Source organism: Ixodes scapularis, unplaced genomic scaffold, assembly GCF_016920785.2.
Source record: "Ixodes scapularis isolate PalLabHiFi unplaced genomic scaffold, ASM1692078v2 PGA_scaffold10__122_contigs__length_95168666, whole genome shotgun sequence".
In the NCBI taxonomy this organism is placed as follows: Eukaryota; Metazoa; Arthropoda; class Arachnida; order Ixodida; family Ixodidae; genus Ixodes; species Ixodes scapularis.
The window spans coordinates 43388675-43414326 of NW_024609836.1; the positions used below are offsets into that span (position 1 = coordinate 43388675).

Genomic DNA, 25652 nt, shown 5'->3' on the forward strand with positions numbered 1-25652 from the left:
TCCCCAAAACCCAGCAAGGAGGAAAGCGTGTGGCAGCCCTTTCCCAATTCTCGATCGCACTCTTTCAGAAAAACAGGCTATATCCCTACTTCCGAATTCAATTTTCGCGATCTCGTAAAAAAAGAAAAGAAGGGGAAACCTGCAGGAGAGCGATGCTTTGTATCCGACTCCCGTTCATTCCACGCATTGTTGGAGAACTTGAATTACATTTTATTTGTAATAAAATAAGGCGTCTCCGTGTGAAACACTTCTTTTGGTTCCTGACAAAAGAAAAAAAACACATAGAAACGAACTAAAAGACACTCGATTTTACGCCAGTCGGTTTCCCGCGCACAATCCGCTGTTGCATTTCCAGACGGAGCAGGGTTCAGCAGGTGCCATCCGGGTGCCGGCTGCGCACCCGAAAGCGTCGGCGAATTCGCGATTGTTCATCAGGGCCACGTTCACCCTGCAAAAAAGGGAAGAGTCGGTAGCAGGGTATACTTTCAAATCCGCGTCCTGTCCAATTGACGCCACGGTCAACAAAAAATCAGCCAATGCCGTCTTACTATATACTCCGCGTCACAGTAAGTCCAACCGACGCCACCGCTACATAGTATCCCATGAGGCCAATCGCCCGGCGCCAAAAGTGAACCTTCACGGCATTCGTCGTGTTTGTGCGTTCGCATAACACCGGCTAAATCAGTCACGCGCAAAAACAAAAGCGCAAGATCGCGGCGCATTCACTGCGTGTGATTTAGCCAGTAAATGCAAACGCATAAAGACGACAAGCGCTGTAAAGGTATACGCTTTTGTCGCTGCTTGATTGGCTCAATCGAATCGTATATCCTTAGCTGCGGTTACATGTAACTAGATCAACTTTTGAGTTTTTTTTTTCTTTCTGTTCTCTCACGTACTTTTTTCGTGAGTGGATGACGCAGCACTCCTAGTAGACTCACCGGTATATTCCATTGTTCTTCGATGAAAGGTGGGAGTTCATGAACCTGTCGAGGGTGTCTGGAACCTCGCACATGCTCTGCAACCAGAAGGGGCCAGTGGCCAGCAGCCGTGCAATGAATTCGCACGAAAGTCAACAATCTACTATTTAGAATCGAAAGCAGTCAGGGGTAATACCAACCGTGTCAGAGAAACAGGAGATAGAAGGAGCTCAAACTTCCACGAGGGGAAACTTTGTGAAAACCTGCCCTACACTCTAAAAAAAAAAAATAATAATCCGTTTTTGAAAGGTTTTTTGACGCCCCAAGAACTCTTTCAGCTCGTGATAAACGGTTTCGTCCCAGGCACTATCGCCCCCTGACACATTAAAAAAAACAACTGGACAACGAAGAACTCTTTAGCGTAAAAAAAGGACTTCCAAGAACCCTAGAGAAATTTTTGACGATTAACCCTTTTAGGGGGTGCTTGAATATTTTTATGATGCAAAATATTGACAAGCCAGAGAACCGCTAAAAGTTATTTTACAGCCAGATATTTTTTAGACTATAGAGCCGATAAATGCGGTAGGCTTCAGACGCGTATTTAAAAAGCACGGTGGAAGTAAGGAGTAAAGTACAAAACCAGCGTGCATGGTAAACAATATCAACCATGACCGGTGTAGCTCAGAAAAAGAGACGGGCAACGATGACTTTCATCGCTGTCTTTGTTGTTCGTCCCCCTTCTTTGTGTCGCCTCCTTCCTGGTTGATGAAGTGAGGAGCCATCGCGTTTTTAAACCAACACCTCTTAAGCTGATAACCTGACAATGCTCTTGATCTCCTGGTTTGCCTGATTCTAGAAAGTCGATTATAGTCAATACAGCTTAGAAGACAAAACCTGCGGACGATGTCATCGTTAGTGGATACCAGAACCCTCCCCAAGCGGCAAACACGCCGAGTCTCAACGAGAGGTCACCGCAAAGCGACCGACACGAGTCCGCCTTGGTAGCCTCGCGTGGGTTGGGAGAAGCTGCAAGCGGTGGCGATGCTGGCGCCACATAGGAGACGGTGCGTGCATTCACTAGTGATGACAGGGGGGCGGGTGAAAAATCGCGGGACATGTCTTCTAGGTGGTATATTGTCACAGCGACCCGTTCTTCTTGTTTGGCCAAGCGCGTCGCTAAAATACCTGTGCTTCACTCACCCGCGCGAAGTAGATGAAGAAAAGCTGCTTGGAGGAGATGTGTTCGGCGCCCACCAGCCGGTAGTCGCGGTCGAGGTAGCGGTTCGTGTACAGCAGGTCGTCGTAGACCTTGAGCGCGACTCGCACGCTCAGCGTGTCCTCCAGGTGGTTGAGCCCGCCCAAGTACGGGGGGTCGTAGGCCTTCCTCTGGGGATGCTTCGCGTCCGCCTGCGGGATGCAATATGGCTCCGAGATAAATCCTCCCCAACGACGTGTTAAAACAGTGTACAAGCAGAGAGGAGGAGCAGAAAACGCGGACGGAGCGCTCTCTCCAGACCGATGTATTGTCAAGGAAAGAAAAAGACGAAGCATCGGGAAGGGTTGTGAAAGACGATGGGGAAGTGAAGGTGAAGGTGAATGCGAAGTGTGAATGTGAATGTGAAAGATGAAAAAGGTGAAGCATCATTTCTAATGCTTCGTTTTTACAACAGAGCTGTTAAAGGCTAGTTTCCCCAGGATCGTGTCCACCAGCAAAGAAATGATGACACCGAACTCTGGACAGCTACCACCATCTATGAGCGACGGCGGCAACCAGACAACTGGTTGCCGCCGTCATAGATGGCGGCATTCTTTCTTCGGAGGAAGAAGAGCGGGAGCGGAACGAGCGGCGATGTGCGCAGCAGCGCGAATGGTTCCGCAACCGCCGCGAAGCCGCTATCGCCTAAAGTTCCACTGCGTCGAGCGCCCCACATTCACTTGCGAAAGAAGAGCAGATCGCCCGCCTGGAAAGCCACCGGCGAGAATAGAAGCTACAGCTCCGCTGCTCTTCCTTCTTCACCAGAGTGGGAAGGCTGAAAATTTTCTCCTTCTTTCACAATACATCAATTTGAGGTCAGCGCTTTGTTGCTACGCGTTCTCTCCCTCTAGGCTTGTGCGCTGTTTTAGCATGTCTATGTACCAAATAGCTCAGGGGTGGCCAAACTGCGACTCTTAGAGGGTTCAAGTGCGCCTCGCGGCTCCCTGGTAAGCTTTCCCCCCTTCCCCTCCTGTGTCCAACAAAACAAAAAGTTCCAAAATTACAAACAAAACTCACAATCGTTACTACACTACGTACATACAACTGGACCGCTTTTGGACACATAAATGTGTCCAGAGACCCTGTTTCTTTTAGTTTCCTAGAAACAATTTCGAACGTATATACATAACAGGCGTCGGGGCCAGTGGCTGGCTGGCGAAATATGAATTCCTTTTTGCTTAACGGTTGAAGAAACGTTCCGCTGCCTGGTGGTGCCTGGTGTTGTAGTAGGCAATTATATCTTTCCCCCTTTTGTAAAGGACTATATTCCCTCCATACCGTTTCTTGCTAAATGCAGGCCTCCCCCCCCCCCCTTTTTTTTTTCTGCTGCCGCCTGAACTTGTGTAGTTTTGTCTGCGGCTCTAACAGCATGTCACTCTGGCCACCCCTGAACTAGCTCAACTCTCCGCATCACTACAGTTGAACCCTCCCCCTCTTTTCGGACGGGAGGTTTATCCGCAGACCTCTCGCTCAAACTTTAAACACGTCTTCGTGTGCGGTATACACCAACTCAACCCTCTGACGTCACACGCCACAGCGGTGGCGCTGCTGTCGGGACTGCCCGTGCGCAGACGCTTCCTCTCATGCCAATCTGGCTTGTGCGCACGCGCAATGCCCACACCTGATGTGGACAAACGCGCCAAAGAGCATGTCCGTGTGTAGACGTATATACATTCTATTTCCTTTTTTTTTTGTTTATTTGTAATAAAATGACAAAAAAAAACGTTAAACACGGTTTGAATCAATAAGCTTAAACGTCATGCATATAAAGATGCACTCAAAAAGGTTTCCACCGCCGTATTTTAATGTCTCTAGCTTGGTTCATCTCATACGCTTTCCAGCTCCTCGCCGCGTAGAAGGAAATGCGCACAAGACTTTGATCCCGAGTTTTCTAGGGCACTGCAACGCACATTCGGACAATTCGGACATTCACGCTGATCAAAGCAGAGTCGTAAAAAGCAAAACCGAAAAGCTTTTTAGCCCATCTTTAAAACACAGCTAGGAGAGCTGAAGAATGGTTTATGTTGAGGAAACAGAGACTGCGTCGCTAGTACTGATATGAGTACATGGGCGCCCATCCCGTACGACGACATTAGATAAATACTCCCCAGTACGGAGTGGCCACATAGGACAAGTAACCCATCCCAGCTTTGGCGGTAACGCGTTGGAAGTAGCGGCGTCACAGGTAACGTGCTACCAGGGTTGGGCAGTATCGCGATACAAATGTATCGCGATAGTATTTCAGAAATACATTTCGTATCTGTATTTCTGTATCGCGATACATTTTTTTCACCAGTATCTGTATTCCTGTATCGAAATACATTTTGAATGTTCCCTTGTATCGCGATACAATCACGATGAAGTGTATTTCGTTACAATTCTTGAGAAATACTCCCCCCCCCCCCCCCCCCAAAAAAAAAAAACAAGAAAAAAAAAAAACAAGTTTGAAAGCATTTTTTTTTTTTTTTACTTCTAAGGGCACCAGAGTCAAGGAGATGCTGGGGTATTGTTACTATGCTGACCAATTAGTTCCTTTTGATTCTGCAAACTATTTTTCTATTAGTCCTCTTCTCTCTTCTGAGAAATGTTGCATAGTGGGAAACTCGAACCAGGTGGCGTGCCAGGAGTGGAGTCAGAGCATCTTCTGCCGCAGGTCTTTAGGTAGGGACTTCTTGAGTCATTGTTTCCTGGCATCCAACGCCCGCTGCTAACCGTCTCTCTCGCCTTAGCGTACAGAGTACACCCTGCCTGCAAAGCTGAGTCACATTCCGGTGCAGCACGAGCCAGGTGGTGGCTGACTTGAAATAGTAGGAAGACTTATGCTGTGAAGTTCAACACATATCCGAATGCATCTACGGCTGCGCCCGTAATATTGCACGACTCAAGGGTACGTCATCAGCCGACGTGAACGTGGCCCGCTGCTCTGCTGATCCGAAACCCAGAAGGAGGCCAGAAGTGGCATCGCTGTGCCATCCCAGACTACGTACTCCCGCAACTAGTCTCGAGACCGCCGTTTCTTGGACAGCTCCCACCTGTGCCGGCAATATCAGCTCGTAATCCACGAAGTCTCTGTTTGGATAATGCTCGGCAAAACTTGAGGACTGCAATCCGTGCGTCGGTGGCGGAGGGTCGGTAGTAAGGACCTTCAGAACAGGGATGCTACCGTATCGTTTTTTCAACTGTAAAACAGAAGATAAGATATGTATTCCAAGATTCTTCAGGTGGTCCACTATTCTCAAAAATTCCAAATGACACTGCATGCACGATCTTCAGCTAGGTAGCCTACAACGAAAGTGCGCATTGTCCTTTCATACAGCAGCGTGGTAAAGTTTCATGTTCAAGGCCACACTTACAGATAGAGAATTCTAGTTCATTCCGCCGTGACATAATGTGATCAATGTTGACAGGATTCCCTCGTCAGGCAGACAGGATGTCATGGAAGGGACCGCGGTCAGCAATTGTTGGAACGCTTTTTTGGGCCCATTGAAGACTCAATTGTCGTCTGAAACCACTACCTTCAAGGCAAAGTGCCAAGCCTACGGGAACGTAATTTCGGGATCGAAAACATCCACTTCAAACTTCAAGCTTCATCTCAGTTGGCGTCTCAAACAATTTGAAAAATGTATTTCAGTATCAGTATTTCTGTATTTGTATTTCTGCCCTCCCTAAAATGTATTCCTGTATTTGTATTTCCAAATACTTTTTGCCTTTTTTTAAAATGTATTTCCGATACGTATCGCGATACATTTTTACAAATGTATCTTAGTATCAGTATTTTAGCTACTATTTCAATGTATCCCAGTATTTGTATTTCCAAATACATTTTTGAGTATTTCTGCCCAACCCTGCGTGCTACACGTTTCCGTAAGGTAGTAACATACTTGTTGCATTTTCAAAAAAACTAACGTATAACGTATACTTACGTTACTTATTTTGACCAATGGGTAACGTAGTTACCTTACCGTTGCGTTTTCTTCCCGATATTTAAAAAAGTAACCTTAATTGTTTTTGTGTTTTTAGGCTTGGCACCTAAAAACACAAAAACAATTAAGGTCACTTTTTTCGTAAAAATTCTTGCGTGGCTCGCGTTTTTCTTCGCGTTTCTTTTTTTTTTTTAATATTCGGTGGAACCGAAAAAAAAAATATAAGGTAATAATGTCAAGTTTCTGCATCAACATAATCTTCCTCGAATAATGTCGCTCGTGCATACAGCTGTAACGTCAAAATGGTCCAACGTTTCAATTCATATATAAAAACAGAACGCAAAAGTAACGTGTGCTACTCTTTATCGGTAACGGTACCGTTTTCCTTCTATCTGCAAATAACGAGTAACATATTTCATTATTTTATTGATTTATTATTTTGTAACGCTTACAACGGAGGCTGACCTCTGCTTCTTTTCATCACCCTCGATATCTCTCTCCATTTCGAAGTTGACTAGGAAGAGTGTCGAGGGAGTATACCCACCCCCATTTACTCACAAGGGCTTCGTGGCTCCGCTGGAGGCAGCTCGTACGTTCCTCAACCAGGGCCCTCGTCTTCTCGGTCCACCACGGACCTTCCGGCTCGTAAAAGTTGACTAAAAACAAAAACAAAAATAAACAAATTTGTGTATTGGCGGTGCTTCGATAAAGACTACGTCAAAATGCGACAGCCCTGCTTGTCTTCTATGAAGGCTATAGTCCGCCGATTAAATAAAGATTTACCTCGGAGAGGGTAACTATAAGCGTGAACTGCCCGCACATTTTTCTTCATTCAATAAAGGTGGTTACACTCATGTCCGCATGCTTCGGTCCGCCTCTTCCTCTTGTGAGGCGTAGTTTGAGGCTCCGACATATTCGGTCAGTGCTCCATCGAGCGGACCGCGCATGCCTCCAGTAAAGGGAGAAGAACAGCACATTATAGGCCAACGCTTCACGAGTCTGCCCGCATTGACCGAATAGATGAGCTTCGGGCTCAAAATCTTGTGGTCCATGGTTCGATTCTGCTTGGGGGTTACGTTCTGAATGCTGCTCTTCCTTCTCTATGTATTCTCACTTATCGCTCTCAAGAGCATTCGCTAGCGTTTCGTGCCACAGATCAAACTTTTCCGAGAAAAAATACCCGAAAGAAATGGTGTCGCATTTAAAACAACGGGTTGTCACCGGACAGATGATAACACGATGAGCAGGGTCCACACATGTCTAATGCCTGTTTTTGGGTGTCAAGAACCCACACCAAAACATATATCTGACGCTCTTCGGCGAAGAACTGGGGGCGGAATGCTTTGAACGCCGGGAGCGTTTTTAGAGTGACACCAAAACTGCACCCACTCGAGGCCCACGCCAATATAAGCCCGCGTCAAAGTTTGCGACCATTTGAAAGGAACTCAATCCCGTCGTATTGGGAGCCTTGCACCGGCGCGAAGCTTCAAAAACTTACTCTTGAAAAGTAATTGCATCTGAGCAGATGTGACGTGTTTTAAATCATGGTCGAAAATAAATATCAAGATAATTTAAATCGCGAAATAAATCATGCTTTAAGTTAAGATTTAAATCGCAACGAACTTACATGATGGTTTATATTCGAAATTCTCCCAAAATAATACCGAAACTATTTTGCATTCACACTTCGTCTATCGATTTATGGTTTCCACGAGCATTTAATTTGTATTTACACCAAAGAATCATGAAGCAAAAACATTTATATCAGGTATCGATTAAAAAATTAACTATATAGTTACAAAAAACTAAATGTTTCAACTTAGTGATTTAAATAAAATAAATATCATTTGGGTCTAGTAAATCTGACTCGCTTTATTTTATAAAATCACGATTTTTCCACCTTGATTTAAATGACGATAAAATCCCTTCAGAAAGGGAACCAGGGTGACAAAGAACACACAGAAATCTCCAAACACAGCTAGGTGACTGGTGCGCGACCGACAAAATCCGCCTAGTTCTGGTATCGAACCCGGGACCTTTCCACTCCCAGTGGAACGCTCTACCAACTGAGCTAACCAGGAGTTAGACGTCGGTAGAAAAAAAAGGGTTTCATCAGCTGCCACCAGTCTAACACTGATAAGGGTGAACGGCCTGCATTTTAATGTTAGGATGGTAATGCAATTAATGCAATGACTGGTGGCAGCTTATAAAACCTGTTTGCTCTACTGACGTCTAACTCCTGGTTAGCTTAGTTGGTAGAGCTCTCACTGGAAATGGAGAGGTCCCTGGTTCGATACCAGGACCAGGCAGATGTTTTAGGCCGCCCACCAGTCACCTAGCTGTTTCTTTTTTTTTTAAATTCTATTTGTCGTTTGTCCCCCTGGTTCCCCTTCACCAGGGACTATTATCACCATTCTTGTCCAGTTCGCTTGCACCTTTGCATTAATTGCATTATCAGCATTGTTTTAAATGCGATTACGTTTTCAGGAACGTGCAATTACTCACAAAAATTAAGTTTTTTTTAATTATCCTGCGGTGCTGAGGTGTAGCTGCGTTTGAGCAACTGTTCAGTTTTCAACGAGGAAACACTTCTTGGCAGAGTTTCTCTTAGGATTGGGGCTCTCATTTCTCACGGCAAAGTTGGGAAGGGGGGTGGGGGGGGGGGGTGGGTGGGGGGAAGGAGGAAAGAAAGGAAATGGGGGGGGGGGGCGGACAGGCAGCACTGATATTGAGACTAAGTCAGCATACATTTGTGTGTTCGATAACATAATTTAGAAATCTGCAATGTAATTGAACTACTTTTCAAGATATTATATGATCGTAAGAAAGTTATAAATACCGCTAATCCATCAATTGGTCCGACATTAATTTAAAGCATTTAGACTGTGTCTACGGGTGTACAGTAATTACTTCGTAGCTCTGCACCGAAGCTGATGACAATACGACGCTCGAAATATAAAGGAAAGTTGTGTCTTAGTTCTCTTCGGGGTAAAAATAGCTAAATCTAGAAAGGACTCGATTGCAGCCTCCCCAGCTTTCTTAGACATCAACGCCTTGCCAAATGCACTGAAATGAAAATTTAAACTGAACAGCAAAAAAAGTGTTTCGAATTAATAATTTAGAATACAGTCATAAAATATCAATAAGCAGTAATTAACCTACTGGACGCGTATATTTTTTAATTCGACTCTACTTTTTTTTTTTTTTTTTTTTTGCATTGAATCAGGGCACATCGACAAATAAATTTCCGCTTTTCTTGACAAAAAATCGTAATATTTTCGAGGACTGTGATTGTCTGGGTATCATGAAACGCAAATCAAATAAAATTTCGATATTTCATTGAAACCTTTTTATTCCACAGAACGTCTCAGAACGTTGGCCATAAGGAATGCCGGATCACCAGCTTGAATATCGAGTGGTTATCAGTAGCTGTCAGACACGCTAATCGCATCATGTGCCTGCAGTGACCGCGCTGACGATTAGTCTATACGTTTGTTATTAATGGATACTCACTGTTCTCAAGAAGTACCCGCAGGAAGCAGCCTACTAAGCGCGGAGCTGCACGAGGGACGTGAAACATCCTGTAAGACGAATTTTATTTAGAAACTGCAATTTTCCTGAGCACTTCGTTTTTCACGGCACCTTTTATTGCATTCTGAGGCCACCCTCACCACTTCGATTTCGATAAATGTCAGTTAACTTGTTCAAAGCAAACGTTCGTTCGTTCAACAGTCAATACGAACTGTCGGACGTGCAAAAACGGTTCCCTAAAACTGTCTATTGTCGCGCAGGGCACAAGGCCCGTACTGGTAGCCACTCGCCTTTCTCTAGGGTTGGTAGGCACCGAAATGTTGAAGAATCCTACGGGCACGTCTGCAAAACAAAGAGCATGGTCAATCACCCTAACCAACAACGGCGACGGCGAACCTGTTTCTGTTTCTGTTTTGTTTTGATTTTTTTTTTTTTTTTACGACGTGCTCATTTCTTTTTTTAGAGAATGCTTAGAACACGAATCTTTTCTAATTCAGCAAATAAGGTCTTCTTTTCTCTGATTCATCAATAAACAACTTTCTTTACAGCAAATAAAATATTTTCTATTTCAATTCAACCATATTAGACCTTCCCTTCTTAATTCAGCAAATGAGATCGCTCTTTTTCTGATTCCAGCATGTGTCATCTTCCTTTTTCTAATTCAAAAATTTGATCTTTTCCTCTACAACTGAGAAACAAGTCGTCCATTGAGGCTGACTAACTTCCGGCTGTCCGAACTACAGACAACACAATTATGCTACCACTAATTCAGTAAATTACATATCTAACTGAGCAAATAAAATCTTCCTTTCTCTAATCCAGCAAATTATATATTTTTTTCTCTAATTCAGCAAGTGGTACCTTCTCTCCTCTGATTCAGCAAATGAAAAGGGGCAAGCGGTATTGTGCCCAAACTGGCACTCGTTGAAAGAAAACAGTCTGTTCCTTCTGCCCCTAAGAGTGGACACTCAATGAAGCATAATACCGATTACCCTTTTCGCCCGTTGAATGAGTTAAAGGAAGACCACTGATCGGTGCGCCGACCGCATCATAGAGTGCAGTACACATTGAGGGAGATTGGAGAGCGTGCCCTTGCAGTGCTCACTCACAGACGACGTCCCGCCGGGGATTGTACAAGCACTCCGGGTCGAACACGGAATGCTTCCACCTGGACACACGCGGAACACACGTAATTGTTATAGGAATTTCCCGAAGGTCGCTGCTACAATCGCTAACTGCGGACGCGTGAATGAGAACGTAGCGTATCAAATCAAGATATGACAATTGTGATTGGGTAGAAGAAAAAGAAGTAGAGGGACTGCGCGCGTGTGATTGCTTCTTATTCAATTCGATGCAGTGCTATCGAATCCGTGTAAACGCAGTCACTGACAGCTTAAGAAACAACGGGGCGTGGCGAGCCCCAACCATCTTATTATCTCACCTCAGCCAAACAGGTTCCGGCATTAACCAATTAGAAAGCCAAACAACCAATCAGGAAGCGACGAGCGTGAACACGATATCTCACGCCCCGCCTTTCTTAAGCTGTCGGTTGCTGTATCAACTTCACTTTAAATGGCCCGGTTTCCCTACTCTCTAAGAAATCTGGAGTGTCTAAAGACTTTTCGAAGGGCCAATTGTTGCAAGTTACGCAGGTACCTCGGCGAATTATGATGTCGAAAATATGTTTCGACCTATAATTCCAAGACGGGCTGCACCGCGTCTTTGAACGTGACGTTTCGCCGTGCTTTGTTGCGCAGCGCAGGTTGTTTTATTACTTTTTTTTTTCAGCCCGCAGGGTGTAGATCCGACAGATCTCAAACAAGGGATCCGAACCCTCACTTCTTTCGCATGAGGTGCGAGTATCCGCCTGGATGGCGTCGAGCTAAAGTCACCTTTAGGCCTCATTCACATCTGCGCACATACGGTGACTATAACGAGCCCAGAGAGACACACAAACCGAGACAGCAAAGTCCATACTTTTGCAGGTTGCCCCCGTAGCCTTCTACGGTCGATTCTATACAGCCAGTTTCCGACGTAACTTTCGGCAAGATGAACGGCGCTTTGCGAAGCGTGTTGCAGATGGTAAAGAATAGACCCTTTCCGAAATTCAGTCTGGCCACTTTGATCACTATCATCATCAGTGGAACGGAATCTGTGCCATATCAATGGCGGCCTTTTAGTGACAGATGAAGGCAGACGTTGAGGAAGCTCCTAAGCGGATCTTACGAGGCCTGTACATTCGGGGGGTCAGTACGACGCGACGTAGGAATGGAACACAAGAGCTACGTAAGCGTTTATTTCTAGTAACTCAGATTCAGTCAATCTGTGGGCGGCGCACAATCGGCTTGAAAGCACCTTGGTGTTTAGAATTCTCTCGAGGCATCTGAGTGGGTTGGAGCTTTGTTCTGAATGTAGGTTCTTGGTCACCATCGAACGGAAAGTGATCGAGAAAGAACTCACACTGCACAATTCCTCGCGTGCCGTTGACTTGCGAAAGTGACGGTGCCCATACAAGTTCATTTCCGCCATTGATATGGCAAAACCTAAAAAACACAAACCACCAGATGGCACTGAATTTTGGAAAGGGTCTATTTGACGCTCACGAGAAAACCGTCGAGAAAGAAGAAGATTGAGACGACACGAGCGGAACGAGGCGAATGACAGACAGAAGCCGATCGAGACACGTCTGTGTAATGATATAAATTCAATTTATTTATTAGTGTTACTACAGTTTGTGTTTTTTTTTGGCGTCAATTGCCTGATTTAAATACGACGCCTACACGACCTCTTCGATTCTGAAACAAAGGGTCTATGCATGAGAGGGAAGGAAGCACCTTGGTAAGAAGAGCTGGAGCGAGTCGTCCCGCTCCATCATCTGGGCCAGGAAGCCCCGCAGCCGAATGTAGTAATCCACCACGTCCGAGTTCCACGGCACGGATCGCGTCAGCTGCACGTGTCGAACCGGGCGGAGGATCACAAAAAGCGCCGAATACATTCAGTAAACTCCTTTGTAGACGGATCTAAAGCGGCGTGGTCTGTATGTGCAGGTACTCGGGACTTGGTCAAGCTTCCTATTCGAAGTTTTTTAACCAGTGTCCTCGGAAAATATTTTTTTGAAAGAAGGTCAAGTTCAAGGTGTTTCTAATTAAAAGTATTGTCAGAATTAGATTTATTCTGTTTATCCGCTGCGTGTTTTAATAGAGAGTTTTCGTAGATCGTTCTGGCGTCTCCCCTACGTTATCTGCTACGCCTCCGCAACTACTGCGCATGCGCCAATCTAGCGCAGACCTTGCGGAGTTGCGGACGTGGTTGCGGAGGCGCCTTACGAAATAGCGGATCTCGAGATACGCTGGCCGTTCGATTGTGTGCCTTTTATCTATCTTATTTTATTTATACATATACACGGTAATAAATAAAGAACACAACGACGACGACGTTGAGAGGATGACACACCGAGCGACGGCGGTGCCTCAATCTGAGCCCTGGCGCCTCGGAGGCGGCAGCTTCTACTTTGACTGGGCTACCTCCTTGGAGCCCGATGCTTCGAGCCCAGTGGACCCCAGTGAGCAACAGCGCCATAATGTTCCGGAGGCTCCTTCATGCACCGATCGAACGGCGTGCCAGATTCCCCAGCTCGCTTCTCACCCGCACAACCCGCCTCCACGATATCTGAACTTCTGCGAATCGGACCACCATCCTCTCTAATACCAACAATTCATGTCGTTGTCATTATGTATGCATATACTCATGACATTATCATGTTCACTAGACGCGGCACCGCGGGCCTCCATGGTACGAGCTGGTGCCTTTCCGCGGTGCCGCGGCTCTCCAGAGCCAAATAAACAAAGTCTAAAGACTTTGTTTAATTTATCAGCAGACAAAATTCTTTGCTGATTAAAAGTCGGTAGCGCCTTAAAAAAAAAAATAAAAAAAAACAATAGTGTTTCTTTGTTTATAGAATATAAATTCCAAAACTACACCGTACCAGTGGCGCACATCAGTCAAATAACATAACACTGCTTTGGCGGTTCCAAAAATATCAAATACACATCCTCTATTTTCCTCCAACTTAAAATGGACAATAAAAGTTGGACCTCAAGAACGCTGAGTCGCTGAATCTTCGGGAATTGGCGGAAAACGCGTCCACGAACATAAAAGAGCGCGAGATGACAAAGAGAGGAATGACTTGGCCGAACCGATTCTGGCTTTAAGCAAAGCGCGATTACCGCAAGCTGGCAGGATGTGCTCGCTACGAAGAATTTATCCTGAAAAAAGATTAACATTTATAATCGTAAATCAACCATGTGTTGTGTTCGAAAAGAGGCACTCTGATAAAACAAATATGTGGTTGCAGTAGTAGTATGCGTTTGATGTTTTATATAGTGCTTTTTACGGCCGCTAGTGTCGCTGGCATAATCGCAGTACCGTAGCCCGCAGAGAACGGTCTACGGAAGCACTTTTTTGAGCCTCCGCTATGCCTCTGTTAGCGGGTCTCGTAGCGGGTAGCGGATAGCGTTGCGGAAAGGCCAAAACGATGTACGAAAACTTCCTAATCTTATTACAATACCGCTTACGTGCTTTGCTTACTCTCGTTTTATTTCCACTCTCACTTCTTCAGCAGATATTCTAGATTTTTAGTTATACGTGAAAACATTAGTCTATGTCAAATAACTTTAATTTCACGCATCCTTTATACTTGAGAAAATCTCCCCCTAAAAGTCAAAGAAAGTTCTTCAACCCAGCTCATGCATTTGACGGCCAGTTCTCAGGTCCACCACGTAAGTCACATTAATCAGAACACGAGATCTTGTTCGTATACGCTCATCTCCAATATCGTCAAGCAATCGCGTTAGGTTTCAAAACTCTTATTGCCGATAAAATCTCACCAGATGCTCAACCCCGGCTATCTACAAACATACGCACGGAGAAGCAGCAGAAGCTGATTAAAAGATCTCAGAAATACACGTCGGGCAAGCCTCACAATAGCTGCCAAAGGGTTCGTTAAGAAACAACTTTTTCACGGAATTTGGCTTCGTCTGACCCTCTAAAATTATTATCTTGACAAAACTGCGTTTTTTCACTTCTCTGGTTCTCAGGAGGTTCACTTTAGGATAGAAGTATCGTACGGGTGTGTGATTACTAGTTCGACCTGAATTTCAATTTCACCCCTAACTTCAAAAAATAAAATTTATTATGGCTACGACAGACGCAGGGTACTCTATTAGAACAACTATTCGCATATTTGCAAAGTATTGCTATTTCTAGGGGTGGGCGATCTTTTGGTGTAAGAAACAACTTTTTCACGGAATTTGGCTTCGTCTGACCCTCTAAAGTTATTATCTTGACAAAACTCCGTTTTTTCACTTCTGTGGTTCTCAGGAGGTTCACTTTAGGATAGAGGTATCGTAGGGGTGTGTGATTACTAGTTCGACCTGAATTTCAATTTCACCCCTAACTTCAAAAAATAAAATTTATTATGGCTACGACAGACGCAGGGTACTCTATTAGAACAACTATTCGCACATTTCCAAAGTATTGCTATTTCTAGGGGTGGGCGATCTTTTGGTGCTCTCCTAACAGCAGAATCTCAGCCAGGTACTAAGGATGAGGGTTGCAATATATTACAGATCATTGCAATACTATTTTGGGCTATTCAAGACAGATCAATATTCTATTGGGACCACTATTCAGGCATCCTTAAAGTATCGCGGTCTCTAGGGGTGGGCCATTTTTCTCTGGCTTTCCATCAACAGAAACTCAGCAAGTAAACAAGAACATGAGTTGAAATATACGACGAATCCACACGAAATTCCTTCTTCGCTTCAATTTTATTGTTAAGTACCCGGAGAAACAGGCCTGCTTCATTCTGCGTAACGCAGCTTGATGCCGACCGCGAAGAAAGTTCCATACCCACCTTAGCAACGTAGTCGGCCAGGGTGGCCGGTTGTGCGAGGGCGACGGGGTAGAATGAGTACACCTTGGCGTTCTTCGTCTTGATCTTGGCGACTACCTTGGTCCAGGCATCCATCAAGTTCAGTGACTGGATGTGCTCCAAAAGAGCGTTCCTCACCTCCTCCACCATGACGTCTCCCTGGGCAAAGCATGCGGCATGCAAACATTTTTCATTCACACTTTTAAACCCCCGGGAAACAATAAACCAAAGCGCAATTAGGCTGAACCCCCGGTCAGACGGGCACGGTAAAGGCCTTCAGAGGGTCGGCGAGCCAGCGCTTGGCGATACGCGCGACATCGTGAGCTGATTTCCTGATCTTTAAAGAAGTTCGTTCTGAAGGCCTTTAACGTGCCATTCTGACAGGGGTTCTAAAGGCACTAAAACAAAGACGCGCAGTCTAAGAGTGCAAAGTCACATAGCATTCACTCTTCATGATTAGTGTAGCCGGTGTGATAACACACACACTGAAAAACGACGAAGACTGCAATGCGGCGCATTTGGAGCGCGCACGTGCCAGAAGCACGTGCGCGCATCTAGAGGGCAAAATAGCGTACGAGGCACGCAAAGAGCAAACGGACTTGCAGTCATGGCCAACTTTCTGAGACATTGCGTGGAATAAAAGGTTTTCAAGGAAATAGCAAAATTCTAATTGACTTACCTTCTATGATACCCAGGCAATTACAATCCCCGGGAACATTACAATCTTCCATCAATAAAAGCGGTACTTAACCATTTTGTAAACGTGGCCCGTAAGATTCAACGCAAACCAATTTGTAGAGCCGTGGAATAAAAACTATAAGAATCCAAAATTTTAATTACTGCTTATTGATATTTTATTATTTTCATCAAAAGCATTCCGGTGATTGCAAAGTTTCTTGTTGTTCAGTTGAGATTCTCATTTTAGAGCATGCGCCGAAGCATTGATGTCCAAGAAAGTTGGGAATGCTGCATATTGTGTGCACCAGAGTATCCCGCGTTTCGACCATAGCCACAGTTTAATTGCAGAACATGGCAAGCATTAACAATTGATGACTTCACTTTCTTTTTTTTTTCTTTTTTTTTTTACAGAGTCATTTGAGATAGTTTAATACGCGCACGCACCATGAGTTCGTCGAAAAGGAGGCTGCTATTGAAGATCCTCTCGTAGGCCATCTGAAGCAAGTTGGGAAGCGTTCGTTCAGCCAAGTGCAGGCAAAGGGTCTCCCGGTTGGGCAAATCAGGCGAGATCGGCAGGCCGTTAAGAGAGCTGAGAAACAGGCCGACCGGCTCGACCACCCGCAGGAAGGGTGACAGGTGAAGCAGGGAGAGCACCACCATGTACTGGTGCAGCTGAATCCTGTCGGACAATGTTGTAGTTCGTGGACATGTGGCCTAGGAAGCATGCAACATCGTTTACTCTTCCAGCCACAGCTGAAAGAGCCAACAGCACTTAGAACACGGTGTAAGATATATACGAGGATACCACGCGCGTCGCAGCTGCCAGGTAAAGTCCTCTCCTTGACTCGGAATACAGGCGGCACTACCAGATCACGCTTCATAAGCATGGTAGCCTGTCGTGGGCCCGATTTCTGATGCTCTTTTACAGAAGACATGCCTTGTAAGTCGTTTTGGGGGTCTTCGGCATTATGTAGAACTTAGCATTCGCGCTGCCTGCGTTGCTTAGCCACTGTTTCGTCAGTGACCTTAGTTTCGTGCCTCAACGGGGCTAAGAACAGTTTTATGAACGCGTTGAAGCGGAAATATGTCTGGTGTGGTGTTCGAGTCAGCATGGATCGAGGTTAGAACAACTGCGCCGAGCTGAAAGCACTTGCCTCCAAATGCCGTAACAACAAAATACTTTGTTGTGTTTTTTTTTTTTTTTTTTTTCGATGGTTGGTTGACGAAGATGCTTGTGGCAAAGGATACTCGGGCGCGTGCCAGTAAGACTTTGTCTGGTCGATCGCGTCGCAGCGTTCGTTACGCTGTTCGTCCTCGCTTAAAGAGTATAGACCTCTTTCAAAATACTGCCCTCTTTTGGCGCCTGTAGAATCCCTGCACAGAATGAGACTAAAACCACGACGTCACGGCCAGTCTTGGGTAAGTTACTTTTAAAAAGTAATTCGTTACAGTTACAGTTACTTTCAGAAAAAAGTAGCGAAGTTACCGTTACAGTTACCGCAACAAAAAAGTAACTCGTTACAGTTACAGTTACTTTTAAAAAGTAACGACGTTACTTTTCAGTTACTTTTCTATAACACAAAAAAATTAGGAAAAACTAGAAAACGCTTTTCACCAAGTTTATTTGCACAAAATTAAAAAGTGTGCTTTTTACTTTATATTGTAAGTTTGCAGCAGTTGCTTCTCGAAATTAGTGTCTTAGGGTTTCCCTTGTTTGATAACGAACACGTCCCTGCCCTTGCTGAACAGGCGCTCGTCTAACGCGCTGGTTGGGATTGCTGTGTTGTTTCGCCGGAACAGGTTTTTGATTGCCGGGTAGGCGTTGAGGCAACAGAGTGCCGTTTTCTGCGGTCAAGTTGTTAGTAACCACCTCCACCACAGCAAAATACTCTCTGTACGCCGGCCATGGTAGTTCTTTTTTGTTCTAGTCAACATTCATATTCTTGGTAGCACTAGTACATTGCTGGCTCGTTGACGATTGCGCTGGGTTCGTAGAGTCCCTGGACATATTTCAGTTCGTACCATGCAAGCCAGAAACAAAGCCCGCGCAAACAGCAGTAAATTTTGCCTCGACTGTTGACACTACACCGGAGTAGTGGCGAAAATCAAAATACGAAACATGAGCAGTGCGGAGTGGTGGCGCTAATCAAAATACGAAACATTTGCAGTGCCCTCCGCGTGCATTGTTGTTTCACGTTTGATTTACCCGATTAAAAAGCGTTTGCGTCGAAAAAAAGAAAAAAAACCGCAAAAGAGATAGTTCTTCAAGATACCAAAATGTAAGTGTTCAGTCGCAAAGCACAAGCGCGTGCTAAAGATAACTACTTTTTTTTTTTCACCAAATCTGCACGTGTCTATATTCGGGTCGTGACTGGCGAGAAAGAACGTATTCACAAGTTTGTGTAAAAATTAGCTTGACACTCGAAATGTCGGAACAGACAATTTGGAAAGCGCAAAGAATGGCTAAATTGTACTCGTTCAGTGCAGTCATGGGTAAGTTACTTTTAAAAAGTAATTCGTTACAGTTACAGTTACTTTCAGAAAAAGTAGCGAAGTTACCGTTACAGTTACCGCAACAAAAGAATAACTCATTACAGTTACTGTTACTTTTAAAAAGTAACGACGTTACTTTTCAGTTACTTTTCTATAACAAAAAAAAATTAGAAAAATCTACAAAACGCCCCTCACATTTTATTGCATAAAATTAAAAAGTACGCGTTTTACTTTATATTGTAATTTAGCAACAGTTGCTTCTCGAAGTTAGTGTTTTAAAGTTTCCACGCCAGACTAGTGGCGCAAATCAAGATACGAAACATGCGCAGTGCGGAGTAGTGGCGCTAAACAAAATACGAGACATGCGCAGTGTCCTTCACGTGTATTGTTGTTTCACGGTTGATTCACCCGACTAAAAAGCGTTTGCACAGAACAAAGAAAAACCACAACATAGGTGGTGCTTCAAGACACTAAGATGTAAGTGTTCAGTCACAAAGTACAAGCGCGTGCGTAAAGATAACTAGATTTTTCTTCATAAAATCTACACGTGACTATATTCGGGTCGTGACTCGCGAGAAAGAACGTATTCACAACTTTGTACAAGGCCAACTTGACACTCGAACTGTCGGAATAGACGATCAGGAAAGTGCAAGGAATGGCTAAATTGCACTCGTTCAGTTATATATTATTCATAAAACACTGGAAAGTAACGATAAAAGTAACGTCGTTACTTTCATCGTTACCTCAGAAAAAAGTAATAGAACTACAGTTACAAGTTACATTTTTAAAAAGTACCTCGTTACAGTTACAAGTTACCAAAAAAGTAACAAAGTTACAGTAACGCGTTACTAGTAACGCGTTACTACCCAAGACTGGTCACGGCACAGTTTATGCGTTTGGTTGGAGTAGAAGAAAAGCACACCCACAAAAAAAAAAGATGATGAGCACAGTGACGTTGCACTTTCGACGCTGATTGATTGGCTCATCAGCTCCTAGCATTGGCCGCGCTACGACATTTGCTATCTCATGAAATGACTTGCATATTCCACGATGTCAGTTGTTCTGCCATTGTGCAGTGTCCGGCCTGCTAATAATCGGCACGCGAATATCGAAAGGGGTCTTTATTACGCCTTCACTCTAAAAGAAGGGTATCACCTTACACCCTTTTGTCCCATATAATACACCCCAAAACTCCATTTCGACGTGCAGTGCACACTATACTCGAGCAGACGGCCCCAAAGTTTACGAGGGGCCTGATAACGGTGCAATATAAGTTATTAGATAGCTAAAGTACGTATACAGAAAGAAAACACTGAGGTTCTGCAGTAGGGCCAAGAAAAGCTCGATTTTTATTTTTTGTAGTTAGTAACTCGCACATTAAATATTTAATAAGTTGTACCACAAGCAAACAAGCCTCTTGTGAAAGTTAGTACCGTCAGAACGACGACAGTGCACTGTACGTCGAACTGAAGTTTTGGGGTGTACTATATAGTACAAAGGGTGTAATAATACACCTTTTTCTTTTTTAGAGTGTTGACCTAGAGGCAAGACCGTAGTGGTATACTTTTTTTACATCTACTGCTGACCATTCCGGACACACATTAGAGAATAATGCTGCCTCAGTCGTCGGCTGAAATTCGTGGCCTTACCGATCGAACACTTGTCCAAGGTGTATTCTGACACAGCATTCGTGTCTATATGCCCGCCCACCTAGGCCTACGACAGATAACGTGGAAATTCAGGCACTCCAGCCTTTCCTAACACTATAAAGTCCCTTCATACTTCTTTTACAAGTAGCGACAACCAATACAAATGACAAAGCATATTCCGTTGGAACAAAATAGCGGCATTCAGTTCAAACCTCTGCTGTACGCCGCCATTCGCTTCCTGAAACCTGCACCGTCACGCAGTCGGCGCTTCAAAGAATGTCGCTACTTGTAGGAAGCTCTTATCTAAGGACTTTATAACACTGTGGTTCCCAGCGCCACCAAGATACAAGGCCGTAGTACTGACGTTTGTACATCACCTACCGCGGGCAAGCGTGATAAACAATAAAAAATCTAGAACAATTTTTAAAAAAAAAGTTATTTTTACCTGTTATGTTCTAGCAGTTCTTCTAGTTTTCTTAGGAACTTGGGATTCTTCACCAAGACTCTAGTGCCGAAGCCAACGGCCTGGGTCGACCCGTATAGTCCAATCAGCAACTGCGGTGGTCACGAAAGAGGAAATGGTCGATTTTAATTGGTTGAGGTAGAGTTCCTTAACACGGACGGATAGAAACATCAAGCCTTTTTTTCTCCCATGACGCTTCTTTCAATTCGTGCTCTAAAGCAGTGAAAGAGCGTCTGATGGCTCAAGCCTTTGGCTGTGGATTGCCGCCATGTCTTGTCATTTGTTCCATCAAATGGACATCGATTATAGGGCCAGTTTTTAGCGCTTTCGTGTCTGCGACTGGGATGTGGCCTAGACGATCATATGACATCATAACGTCACTTAAGACTGTGACGTCACTTAAGACTGTGACGTCACGAATTTTTTCGATGGTCATATGACACCATTACATCACGGGGGAGCTATAAGTGCGCTTGGAGCGCCTTTGGTATATACCTCCGAAACAGGAAATATTTCTTTCCCTGCCACTGCTTGTTCCATAAGAAACACCAGCCAAAAATAATATTGCCAAGGTCGGGGTTCCACGGGTTGACAATCCTCTTTGTTTTACCGCTTTCGCATCTTCTGTCGATCACTGACAATTATCGAAAAGAATTTATAAATTCACTCGAAAGGTTGAGAATCTTTACATAATAATATTGGTGTTGTACGTAGTATGTTTGTACAGCCGGAAGTTAGTTCCATGGGCGTCGGGTGCCTCCGCTATAGATGAGAAATTTAGCCAGTTCAGTACAGCCGCTAGCCTGGGGTCTTTAACGTGCACCACTCAGCGGTGATGCACGACCACACGCCGGTACGATGCTCATCCAGATCGAAACGGCCAGGGGTGGGGATTGAACCCAGGATCCATGGGTTCTGCAGCGCGAGTTTTCGCTCCACGTGCTCTGAGCTGATGCGCGTTAGCACGCTCGTCCACCGATCCACCGGTCGGCCGGTACGAGACTCTATTACGTGAATCTTTATCGCTAAACAAAGTAACATATGGGCTTAAAGCGTTGGCCTATAAATCTACACGCCAATTAAGACGAGGGAAGTGAAACAACTCAATCATCGGCTAATCTAATCACGTACACTGAATCAGGGGAGAAAATGTTAAGATTAACAAAACACGAAATTTTCGCAAAAAACAAATGCACAAACAGCACAAGGAGCGTTGTTTTCTAGCGTTCTGTAGATAAATAAATAAAAACAAAAACGTACCGGGTGGAGAAACTGAAGGTCCTCGTACTTCCGCACTTCGTACTCTGCCATCTGTTCGGACAGGTGGAGGTGTGCCATGGACGCCTAAGAAGAAGTTCGCCACGAGTCACGCCCAATCTCCAGATGTCTATAAGATCCTTCTGAATGTCTTGAATAGCTAGGGGTGTTTTTTCAACGTAACTCCGGTTATAAACAACCCTGGAGATGCTTGAATATTTCACGCGAAGAATAAAACAACACTTTTAGACACCAGTTTTGTTCCAAAAAAATAAGTATTTTTTAAACGCGAAAGAGAGTATAACCCGTCATCTCTAAAGCCTGGTTCATACTGTTGCGTTTGACTGCGCTTGACTGCGTTGCGGCTGCAAGACACCAGGACATCCCTGCTGCTGATATTGCGTGCCAAGATGATTCCTTGAATTGGATTCCACGCTTCGCACGAAGCACAGATGTGCCGGTGACTCGCTTTCGGAACTCGACGTAACGCAGTCAAACGCACTCAAACGCAAGTGTCTGAACCGGCCGTAGGGCCGCCGTTAAATTGCAAACGCTTTCCATGGCGTGAGTTGACCACACTCTTACTTGAGGCTCTCTACCCCAAACCTTTTATCGAAGAGTCGTCTGGTGGCGCCGCTTGCAACCAATGCAAGCAGAGGACTTTATCTGGAAGTTGCGACGCGTGGGGCACCTACTAATAGATATTTATTACCCGTGTACGTATATATGTATACATATATTACACCGTGTCATGGGGTAATCCTCGCGACTACGCTAACACTGCTATTTCATGACTACGTCATCGGGTTTTAAGAAGAGGTGACCGAGAGAAAAAAAAAAGGTTGGCTTTTATCTTTGAAATAACGCAGCGACAAAGCTTCTTAGTCAGTGGCTTTGTGGGCGGTATGTTTGGGTCACGCTAGTGCCAAGAGGCTCGTTTAAAATTAGAAAGATTTTTACCTGATCTCGCTGAATGATCCCTTTAAAAACGGTATCGTCTACCCATCCAACACCCCCTAAAGTAACTGGATTGTGGGAAAGTAGCCCTAAGCTCCCCGTATGGCCGCCACTTTGGCTCATGAAATTATCAATTTTTCCTTGACCTCCTGATTCTATGGCCGTGATCCAAAATTTACTCGATCTTACTTCAGGGTAAAAGTTTTGTACCTAGGCGTTCCAAAACCTACCCGCGTCCAGCACTTTTCGCTCAGTGTTGTCAAGTGACACGACCCGCCTGAGTAACTTGGATTCATTTGGGTAAGATTTGGAACACAGCCTATGGTGATCCGATCTAATTCATTGGTGTCGGGTAGCTTTATAAAGACGTTCCTTGTATACCGATATTTTGCTATCCACACACCGGCGAAACAAGCGTACATCTTCGTACCACCACCACATGGGGTGTTGGTGATTAGAGACACTGAAAAATAACTTTTAGGTTTCAAAATATGCAAGAATAACAATGTAATTGTAAGAGATCCGTGGAGATGGGCATGACTGATCAGTTCATGGCACACAATGTGCCAAAGACGCGTATATTGGCGAGGAACGCCTTCAGTACGATGATGGTGCATGGTGATCTTGCTGCGTCTGGATTAGAACGACCCTCTCGAAGCTTCGAAGGGACCGAAATGGCGATTGGCCATAGCAACGGAGACGAATTAGCCAATGCTCATGATCCTACACGAGGCTGAGAACCCGGCCAGATCTCTCGCTCTCTACTTCGTGGGGCACTCCCGCCGAGACCTGGGTGTCGACCTCACCGGCCCGTCGGGTGCCTGTGCTGAGACACCGCCGCCGGCTTACTGGAAGGCGCTTCAGCTGTATCGCCGCCTCGTGGAGCAGGCGCCTCAACTGGACATCACGACAACACCAGCGTCACGCCTCGCCCAGGCCCTGTTGGAACCACAGCTCACTCCCGTGCAGATTGGACTCTCGGATTCGTTCCCATGGGTCCGCCTCACATCCCTCAACCTTCCAGGACACCTTCGAGACTTCGAGTGGCAGCGAGGCTGGGGAGTGCTTCCCACACGAGACCGGCTACTTCGGTGGGGCGTGTGTCGCACCGATCAGTGCCCGAACTGCGACGACCGAGAGACGAACGTGCATGTTGTGTCGGAGTGTGTGGTGACGCGCCCGTTCTGGCGGGTCGTTCGCTCTAGCTTTCGGGGGCTGGGCGTGGCACTTTACCTCCTGCGCGGACGATGTCCTTCGGGGCTCTTCGCGTGCCTTCTGCTCGCCGCGAGCGAGTACGTCCTGTGGCGAAACCGGTGCTGCGCCGTGGGACGGGGACGGAGGCTGCGCGCGCTCTGGCCGCTTCTGTTCAGGCTACGGCGGGAGCTCGTGTCCCACCTCGAGGCGCAACTGTTCCTCCTCGGAGAGCAGGAGTTCCTGCGGCGCTGGTCCTGCCGATACCTACACGTGCACAACTCTCGCATTGAACTCCGTTTTCAATATGTTGATCATATCTAGACCGCGTTAGGCGGAGAAAGGGGGAACGGGACGACGATGCGGCCCTCTCTTTGAGGCGTCGCAGGGTCGGGACGTGCGAGCACAGTACCGGTTGGGGGGCCTCTTTGCGCGAGTGATCGCGCGGACGGGCGCTTTGCCGAGCGGTGGGTGCGTGCCCGCGCCTTAGGCACGGGGTTGGCTAGCTTGAAAGACTATATACTGTACATAGCGCGTTCTCGGGTTTTGGTTTTGTTATGGGCATGACACCACTGTTGTAAATAAAATTTTCTAAACAGCGTTGCGAGGCAGAGAAGGCCATGGCGCTACCATAGCAGGATCCACTGACTGGAACACCACTTATGATATTCAAAGCCGGGACACTTGCATTTCGACGTCATCACAGCGAGATTGAACGCAGACGAAGATTGGACATAAGGGCTGCGTCAGCGCTTCGTTAAGCCTCGTGTCCGACCAATACGCCGAAGAACGCTCGGCGTCAAGCTCGGGCCCATTGTTTTGTTCTTTATCGACTGCTGAGTGTGCGTCATCCGAGTGAGAAGTCGTTACGTGGAAATCGACGAAGCTGGTTACATGCTTTGATTATTAACGTGGTAGCGTTAAGGAGCTTGTGTCGCAGAATAACCTATGCCGCTGACGTTGTGACGAGAAAATCAGGATCATGACCTCACAGCCACACGACCTCGCGCGGGAATTCCAAACAACCCATAACGCTCACGTGAAACGTGACGTCACGCGTTCAATTGATTAAACATGGCATGTAATGCGAATTAAAGTTCGCCGCATGTCTCAAATAATTTCGCGTCATAAAGTAATTCACTTCCCTCGAAGAAATATTGGAACAATTTTAGGAGGGATACGAACCCACGACCCTTCGGCTGCGAGCCAGACACGCCAGTGACTAAGCCAGGCAAGGCACGATCGGGAACGAGCGGGAGTTTGTACATTTATATGTTTCGCTATCGCGTTCTACTCTTAAAAGCGGAGCCTGAAGCGTCCTCCTGCACTTTTCTGCACAGTGTTTCCGAGAGCTACTGAGGCGTAAAAGAAGTATCTACCCAACTGAGTGCAAACTAAACTTTTTA

At 45.6% G+C, this 25652-nt stretch overlaps 2 protein-coding genes across 2 annotated transcripts; one reads left to right on the forward strand and one right to left on the reverse strand.

Annotated features, from left to right (window-relative positions):
- Window positions 1-309: 309 nt before the first annotated feature.
- On the reverse strand, window positions 310-22179 carry LOC121834773 (neprilysin-1-like). Its single transcript, XM_042288545.1, has 10 exons — window positions 22102-22179; window positions 20824-20933; window positions 16681-16915; window positions 15537-15717; window positions 9917-9968; window positions 9609-9676; window positions 6654-6751; window positions 2118-2324; window positions 939-1015; window positions 310-448 (listed from the first exon to the last, which is right to left on the reverse strand). Exons 1-10 carry the CDS (start codon window positions 22177-22179, stop codon window positions 310-312), a joined length of 1245 nt encoding a protein of 414 aa, XP_042144479.1.
- A 1587-nt stretch (window positions 22180-23766) lies between these two features.
- On the forward strand, window positions 23767-24734 carry LOC120839976. Its single transcript, XM_040210397.3, has one exon. The coding sequence runs from the start codon at window positions 23767-23769 to the stop codon at window positions 24568-24570; it is 804 nt and encodes a 267-aa protein (XP_040066331.1). The 3' UTR covers window positions 24571-24734.
- Window positions 24735-25652: the final 918 nt, after the last annotated feature.